Genomic DNA, 9052 nt, shown 5'->3' on the forward strand with positions numbered 1-9052 from the left:
TGAAACCGTCACAGCAGCAGCATTGCCACTCTGAAGCTGGCATCAGGAGCACAGTTTTGGAGAAGACAGCTTCGTGCTCCTTCTGAAAGGCAGAGCCTCAACAGGTTCATTGATCAATGCTCTCAGGCTCAGAGTAGCAGCCACAAAGCTTGAGATATTAAACAACCCTACCAGCCTGATGACTTCTAGCCAGATATACTAGGTGGACCTGATTTCCTGTAATTTAGCTCACCTCGAAGCTTTAGACCAGGAGTTACGATACAGAATTTATTTGAAAAAAATAAAATAAGCAGTATTATGCATTTGTACCTTTTGCTGCATTATAAAGCAAGCCCAAAGGGAAAAATATCTTATTCTAAGAGAGGATTACATGATTTCTTTGCCTTTGTTATAGCCTCCCCTCTTCTCTCTGTATCTACATTATTTTTCCACCTGACTCTGCAAAATCTATTATATTGAAAACCACTCTTCACAGAACACTACTTAATTCTCAAACAATGTTCGAGGCCCTTTCATTTTCATCCCCTGCCACTCTGAAAAACGTGCCTAGCTATTACATTCCTCAGCTTACCTCTTGAAAGGGAGGATCAACAAATGGAGCACTGCTCCCAGCTCTCTCTCACCTAACCCTGCTCAGATTTCCCTGTCAGAATCTGCATCCTAGAGAACAAGCTTTCAATTTCCAAGCCACAAAGAACCTATCCTGCATTTCAAGAAGCATCACCGGAAGACTCAGCAGCCTTCAACACATGAATGAGGCTACACAGAAACACTTTCATCTACAAGTGATCTAATTTCTCAAGTTCTGACCTGAAAAATTAGACCTGAAAGTTCCCTACTGCATCCGAACGAGTTTATATTTACCACAGAGTACCAAATCTAGAAGATCAACAGAACTGACTGAAAACTTACAGAAGCAAAGCGTAACAGGAACCTCGAACAATCTCTTCTCATAGGGCCATTCTGGTGAAAACCAAGGCAAGGAATATGCAAAGAACAGAGCAGGACTCCTGCAGAAAATTTAAGTTCAGAACCAACCACTGAGAGATGGAAAATGTGACTGTATGTATTTTGGATGCACAACGTGAAAACAAGTGCTGTTTGCTGTGGGGAATATTTTTGTTTGACAGGACATGAAGAACAAGAGGCAGAAGTAGCCTCTTTGTAACTGGCTGAAGGGGATACCTGTTGCTCCATTACAACGGAGATGGGAATTTCTTCTCTTCCCACTCCACAAGGCTGTCTCTTCTATTTCAAACAGCTTTCCCTGTAGGCATGTGTGCATCCAATTGCCACAGCTGAGAACTACAAGACACTATTATAAAATCATTGAAACATGCCTGGAACATTTTTTCAAATCCAAAAATACACGAGTGAAGACGACAGATGTAGCAAATGCACAGTTTGAGGTGTTCCCAATGAATTTCAAAGCAACTGCCCACAAAAGAGACACAAGATAGGTTCCACAAAAGTATTGTTACTACTTAAAACACATGCTCATTTTTTTCCAGTCTGACTACTTTCTGGTATCTTCTCTTTGAAGAAGGCAGAAAGCAGCAAGAAGTAAAAACATCCTCAGTCAAATGCAAATATCAGTCCATTGCCCCTTAGAGGAGCTTTTAACACACACCTCATAATTTTGCATCCAAAAACCTATGCAAAGGTAAGCTCAATTACATCTTGGTTGTACCAAAATATCATTTTCACAGTCTTCAAAAACACTGAGCATAACCACTAACCACTGCAACGCTGCCAGCCCAAGCCTGTAGGGACTCCAAGACATAACTGTCTGGTTCAAAGCGGTCCCCAAGTCATGCCCCAGATGCCAACTACTGTACCTTCCATATCAAAAACACGGACTCTCAAACACTCAAAATCAGCCTGTGCAGGAAGCACGTACGTCACAAATTAAATGTATCACAGAGATCTATACCAGTATTCCCAACACAGCACTGGACATGCTCCCCGGGAAAAAGGAAGGTCCCGTAAACGTGCACATACAGTCAACAGTACGCAGCGTCATTTCATAGGGTGATTCTTCCTTTTTCCTGGGAAATAAAACGTTCACACAAGTTTGGAAAACACTTGTCTGTAACCCCAGCGAACTGGATGAAGCACATCCAAAAAGGACAGAAACAGCAGCAGCATGGGAATTCTCAGTGCACCGCGATGGCGCTTATTTACAAGCTATACAAGATGACACCCTTTGACTGCTAAGGAACAGCCTGATGAGAAACAGTTGGCACCTTGAGTACACCAGATTTCTCAGAAAGAATGCTCCTTTCAAAACCAGGCTTTGCGATGCCATTTGCACAGCTTTCTGAAATGATGGATCGCCTTTGAAGACATCAGGCAAACCGTACGCATGACAAAGCGTTTCTCAAAAAAGCCTCCAACCAGCAAATAAATTAGTGGACAAAACTAGGCATTGGTCTTGCACCTGAACAAAGCGGTCCTGAGCTCAAATGTGGATGAAAACCAAACTGTAGTCTAATACACTGCCATGCTGCAAAGCACAAGCTGTTGTTGCAGCAAGCGTCTTGGGACACACGAAGCTCTTACAACAGCACAGAAATATACAGAGCTATCCATTTTCCTTTCTTCTGCCAACAATGGCAAAATATTTAAGAGAACTTCTGAGAGAACACAGCATTTAATCGCTTACAATATCTGTTCGGGGTGGTCTGTGGACTGTCAACACCAAATATATTCAGTAGCTGCATACCTGGCGCTGCTGCTGACCTTGCAGAATGCAGCTAAAGTGCATTTGAGAACATTTGAACTGTAGAACAGTAATATAGAAGATGAAAGGCTTAGAAAAGCACTTAAGTAGACACAAAGCAAACCTGTAAGACCTCTCAAGCATACACATATACACAACGAACAGTTTATGCTTACAGAAGGAAACTAATGTGTTAAGCTTGCTCATTTGTAAGGACAGTCAATAGAAAGGCAAACACACACACTTCCATACAGATGTGGGCGTGCAGAAACGGGCCTTGTGCACTTTAAACAGTTCTCCATCAGGTGCAATAAAAGGCAGTAGTCATCTTTGTAACCCCAAAATTTCAAATCCTGAACTGAAGCTAATGATTTACTGACAGGTACACGCAATTCTCCCCTTCCAACCTACTATTAATACTGAGATGAACACGATTGGAATGATGCAAACAGAAGTTCCCCAGGAAACTTAACATTTTGCAATAAGATCAACAGAAGCACATACAGCAATACTAGACAGAAATGTTTTTTCAGTTTTCCCGTGAGAAGGAAAACAAAAAAGCCCCTAGACAGGCAAGACTTCACTCTGTGGACAACAGATGATTCTGAATATAACCTCTCTGACAAATCTTGAAAAAGAAAGGAAAAAAAAAAAAGAAGAGAGTTGGTAGTTTAAAGACTTTCAGAATATGTAACTGTAAGTCTTCTCAATTTACAAGACCACAGCTGGATTGGCATGATTTTGAAATCCAAGAATCCAAGAAGCATTTACCTGTATTTTACTTTTAATCAAACTTCATTCAGAAGTTGTTTTTTGTTAAAATGTAGAAGGACGCAACTAAAGAAAGTCCCAAACAGAAGTTATTCGTTCAGCTTTCTTTAAGAGCATATGAAGAACAGAATGACTGTAACTGAAGACAATTTGCAGAAACAAAGCCTCTTAAGCCAGCCCTTTGTGAACCTTGATATTCAGACAGTTCCATCAATCACAACAAAAATCTAGGTCATCGGTACTTTCAGCCAGGATGCAGGAAAAAAACAGCACATCTTAGGAACCAAAGATTTTCAGGGAATTACACAGAATACTTGAAAAGCTTCTGAGACACATTTCTGGTAGAACTTCAATCCTCTTCCACCCCAACAGCTTTTATCCCTCCACCCCTCACTGGACCACCCCAAATCTCAGTTTGTTCCAACTTCAATACCTTTTCAGATACCTTAAGTCAAAGGAAGAAGGGCAAAGCCATCGTATTTTACCCAAAAGGAATCTTGGTCTGATTTTTTTATACACTACTCTAAATTGGACTGTAGCACATCCATCTGCTAATATTAGGAAAATAACAAATCTAACACGCAGGACTTGCTTAATGTCCAGAAAGACATACTCTCAGAATGAAGATTTTAACCGAAGTGTCACACATGGAGCTTACTGACCAAATCTGTGCTCTGATTTTTTCCCCCTGTGCTCTTCAAAGACATTTATCCTATCAAATGTGTAGCTTTAGAAGGTCTAACTACAAGAGAAGATAACTTTTGCATAAATTCCTTCAGCAGTTTCTAAGCAGCAGCATCAGTTATTTCAACAAGTAGAACGCTGAGCCATTCTTAAAAGGATGGGTCCTCAAATGCTTCCTTAAACTTACTGCTCATCATCTCCCCATATCTCAGAGAGTTGGCTTGAGAAGAAACAGGTCCTGTACAAAGCTCGGCCTCAAAGACACCACCTGGTGGTCTTCATGGTACCAGTACCAAAATGCAAAGAGAAAAATCGCAAAGCAAATCCATAAAGGACACGTCCAGGTACTGAAGAGAAAGGATGAGCTGAAAATGCTGTGTGATGCAAAGACCAAAATAAAGAGCTTAGAAAACTTTATGAGGCAAAGTAGTATAACATCTCCTGTATCGGAAACCAGACACCAAGGTAGAAAACCAAAAAGAAAGCTATGCAAAAGAAATTGGTATTTTGGTGTCTTTAAAAGGACAGATGATTAAATTTTAAGTGGAGAAGCCTACTGTTCATCGAGATAGCCGCCCTGCATCAATTCATTTTATCCTTGAACTATGGCAAAAATAAAAGGCAGCTCAGCATAGATTCCACTGTCACCCATGGACAACGCAAATAATTTCAAGGTGTTAGCTAAGACAAAAGACTGCTCAAGATTTCTGGTTCTAGGAAGTCACTAGACTTCCAAAGATGTGAGTAACACCTCGAAAGTTGGGGAAGGGATTGCCAAGACTTGGTTCCAGTTCCTTGGAGAAGAAAGGAGAGCAAGGAGGGAGCGCCACCCAGTGCCCAGAGCATCTGCCAAGGAGGCTGAGCCAACCACGTGGCTGTGGGATGAGATGCATCCTCACCCTGGGACCAGCCAAGCCAGCTTTGTGAGTAGTGGACTAAGGCCAGGAGTGGAAGAAATGTTAGACTCTTCTACAGAGAAGAGTTAAGAACCTGCAAATATTTACACTAATCTGTATAAAAAACTCTGGTACATAAGAGGATATTTCAACAAATAAAAGTTTTTCCAAGATAGTTTTATATTTGTGTTTTGTTTCTCACGTAATTTCAGAGGGATACTAATTCTGATGGTGACTACTCCATCCCTGGGCCACCTTCCAAAATACTTTCTATTTCCTACCGGAAACACGTCAGACTGTCCTAAACAACACAACAGGTGTTGTTAGCTTTTTGATCCACTTGGTCCTTTGACCAAATGTTCTTGTGTTTTCATAGATAACCAAGCAGATAACCTGCCAGCAAGCTGTAGGTAAGCCTGAGCAGGCCTGGCTTCACCAGCAGTCAGTCCTGGGCAGGGACTCACTGGTCACACCACAAGGTGGTTATAACGCAAAGCATATAGCCCAAGGACAGTGAGAACACAGCCGGATCCTTGCACCAGTTTTACCACCTATTCAACAGGGCAAGGCCTCTTCTTAATCTTTCAGTCCTTACTCACTGTCATCGGAATGCAAAAGAAATACTGAAAAATAACCAGCGTCCAAATTAATTTCTATGGAAGTAGCTTCTTTCGGCTTGCAGTTCCCTTTGCTGAGATAGAAGCCATGCATCAAAAATCAACACTCAGGCATGGCAGCAGGGGAAAAAAAGAAGAGGCAGGTACACCAACTTGGCAGTGGACAAAAAAATTCTTTTAAGACAGAATTAGAGAAAAGCAGACTTAGAAGAGAATCAAAAGGTGGCCAAAGGGAAGAAGAAAGATTTCAAGATTATTTTTTTCTGAATGCTCACAGAACGTTTGACCTCATTTCTGACACCTGTGAGGCTGGCTACGTGCACTACATAGCAATAGGGTGCTAAAACAGTACTATCATGTTTGTATTAAAATTTTCCAACAAGATCTCTCAAAGAGACAGAGCTTCTTCCTTTTGACATACAATTCTAGCGGGATTCAAGTTAACCTAGCTTATGCACAACTAACAGCCCAAATGTGTTTCAGATGACTTACATGACACCTTGCAGAACTTTCTGGGGATCGAGGTCGAATAATCTGTCAACATAGTGGCGGCTGCTGGCTGTTACTTCCTGCAGGGAAAAAAATGATACAGATTTTTAATAGTTTATACCAATTCATAGAATGGCAGAAAAACAGGAATGACTAAAGCACGTCTACAAAACCTACCAGGCAAGACAGCAGCAAAACCACAGGATCATATTCAAACGTGCAGTATGTTACTGCTGGGCAACATCTGCACAAAGAATTAACCCCATGTTTAAGCATGACTTAAAGAATAAGATGTATTTAATGCAGATAACAATATGTTATGAGTCAAAGCAAGTAAATGGAGTGCTGGTAGGTATTTGTAGTTTATGAAAAGGACACATAAAGGGGTCTATTGCCGATATCAGCACTGCCTTAAATTCCAATTTACTTATGTTCAGCTCATAGAAAACCCACAAATTCCTGCAAGAAAAAGTTGTAAGAGCTGTTAATGTTGCTCAAGAGGTATATTGACAAACAAGCTCTTGACAATACGGAAGTGCATATTAAGACATGTCTTTGTAGCCTACCTTATCATAACAAATTTACACATTGCAGAGACTGTCCCTCTCTATGACACAACGCCTACTGTCCCACACAACTTCAACAGGGATAGCAGCACAATATTCTCCATAACATTTCCCATAACTACTTTACAAGAGAAAGTGAACTCTCCTCTCGGTAACAGGACCATGCTTGTAAGCTAAACATTTATGCACCAATGATTTGTTATTCTCTTTGAGAAGATCCAAAGCTGGAGATGAAAAGCGTTCCAAAAATTATGGGTGGGAAAAGGGAAGAGAATTTTCCCTCCAGGTTCTCACAAACACGTGCCAGAAAACATTTCCATTATCTTTTTTTTTTTTTTTTCCAGCTCAACCTTTTATTAGGCTTTTCCTATTTTTCCCTTGTGAGTTTTCCTTGAAAGGAATTATAAGGGAATTGCGAACTGTTTGTTGCTTCGCAGGTATCTAACTCTGGGCTAAACCTGTGCCTGCTTCCCCAGCCAGCCAGAATCACCAGCAGCTCACTCGTGGTCTCACATAAGCCTGAGAGAAGAATCTAGATGCAGAAGGACTCCTTTGTCTACAAGAATATTATTAAATTATGCTAAATAAACTCTACATGTAAGCATCCACCACGTAATGAGGACAGTATTTTTGCAAACCGCAGTGGACTTTCACCTGCCCGATCTATGTATTTCTATGTAAATTGTCCTGGACCCCAGAGATCCCACTGCCTTCCGTCTCTAAAACACGCTGGCTTTCACCTTACCAGCCAGCAGGGCTGTAATGCAGAAGGACATTCGTATCCAGGCCAACAAGTTCTCCAGGTAGGCCCCGAGAACCAAGCATCTATCACCACCAGCAGTTTCACGGGTCCCTCGCTCAGCGAGAAACCGCGCTCCGGAGGGAAAAGAAAAAGAAAAACAACGCGGGGAGGACGCCCTGGGCTGCTCCAAGCGGCACCCACGCCGTGCCCTCCGCATTGTTCCCCGCAACACCGAGGTGCCGGGCTCCCCGGGGCCCTTCCAGCAGGCCGGAGGGACCGGGGGGGGGAGCGCTGAGGGGAGCGGGCGGGCCCCAACGGCTCCGGGTGCCGGCGGTCCCGGCCTGCCCGGGGCGGGGAGGGGGTGGGGGGGGGAGGAGGAGGACAGCCGGGCGGCGCCGGGGGAAAGTTGCCGGGACGGGGGCGCCCCCAATCCGCACAAAGGCCCCGCGGTGCCCCCCGCAGCCGGCGGCCAAGGTCAGGCCGAGCCCCCCCGGCGGGCACTCACCGAGAGGACGCTCATGCGGAGCGGCGCCTCCAGCACGCACGACGCCATCTTGGCGGCGCAGCAGCAGCCGCAGCCCCGCCGCCGGCGGCGCCCTCAAGCGCGTCGGAGCGCGGCCGCCACCGGGCCCGGCCTCATGGCGGGGCGGGGACGGGAGGGGAAGGGAGGGGCGGAACCGAGCGGGGCGGAGCGGGGCCGAGCGGCGCAGCCTCGCCGGGCCCCGGCCCTGCCCAACCGCCCCGCATGCGGCGCCGGGCTGAGGGCGGCCCCTGGCGGCGCTGCCGGCCCGAGATGCCAGCGGGAAGCGGGCCCGGAGCGCCCCCAGCTCGGCGGGCAGCGTCCCTGGTGCTCTTAGTGAGGTGTTTGGGTTTTGGTTTTTTTGTTTGTTTTTTTCCCTAAACCCCCTTTTTGCATATTTTTGGAAGATGTAGCGCCGGGGTAGCAGGACCCCGGGTGGCGCACAGCTGGAGGCCCGGGGGTGCTGCAGCCTACTGGGGACAGCATTTGTGCTAAGGGGGTGGTAGGAAAGCCACCGGTCACGGCTCCTTTGCAGCTTTTGCTATCAAGAGGTAAACGCGGGGTTAGCAGCTGCCACGGATCTTGCAGAGGATAATGGCAGCACAAGTTGGGGATTATCCTTAATTTTTAGAAAATAATTTATTTGCTTTTGAAAAAGGTACGCCCCTGTTCTTAGTTTGTTCTGTGAGGAGGTTACTAACATAGTCTGAACAAAATGCCCTGGAATAAAACAAGTGAACAATGTTCTCAAGCACTGCCCCAAGATGTTTCTGCTTTTATCTATAAAAAGTGCAAGTCTCAGCTACTGATCAGTTTATGAGTATGAATGTACCAGGTCTGACAGAGAAACCTTTTCCAGATGTTTCTCACCAACACTGAAAATTTTCAACAACTCTAGAATTACCTTTAAAGGACTCTGGATCTTAGGATCCAAAACTGATTAAATTTGTCAGCATTTCCTAACTTTTTACATACTTTTTGGAGTACTTGGTCTTAACTGAAGAAGCATCAAGTTCAGAGCTGCAACTGACTTTACATGTAACAG

At 44.4% G+C, this 9052-nt stretch overlaps 1 protein-coding gene across 6 annotated transcripts in view; it reads right to left on the minus strand.

The window, feature by feature from the left end:
* The window catches only part of ARMC8 (armadillo repeat containing 8), a 62924-nt gene extending 54755 nt beyond the window's left edge, over positions 1–8169 (minus strand). For 2 of the 6 annotated variants that reach the window (XM_027464019.3, XM_027464017.3), the window contains exons 1-2: positions 7993–8167; positions 6183–6259 (exon numbers count right to left, since the gene is read on the minus strand). In XM_027464019.3, coding sequence (XP_027319820.1) covers positions 6183–6259; positions 7993–8040 — 125 coding nt within the window. In that variant the 5' untranslated portion in view covers positions 8041–8167. Of the gene's footprint in view, positions 1–6182; positions 6260–7490; positions 7624–7992 lie in introns of those variants that run through there. The other 4 variants (XM_072042577.1, XM_027464022.3, XM_027464021.3 and 1 more) reach the window with 3 other exon arrangements.
* Positions 8170–9052: the final 883 nt, after the last annotated feature.

Source organism: Anas platyrhynchos, chromosome 9, assembly GCF_047663525.1.
Source record: "Anas platyrhynchos isolate ZD024472 breed Pekin duck chromosome 9, IASCAAS_PekinDuck_T2T, whole genome shotgun sequence".
In the NCBI taxonomy this organism is placed as follows: domain Eukaryota; kingdom Metazoa; phylum Chordata; class Aves; order Anseriformes; family Anatidae; genus Anas; species Anas platyrhynchos.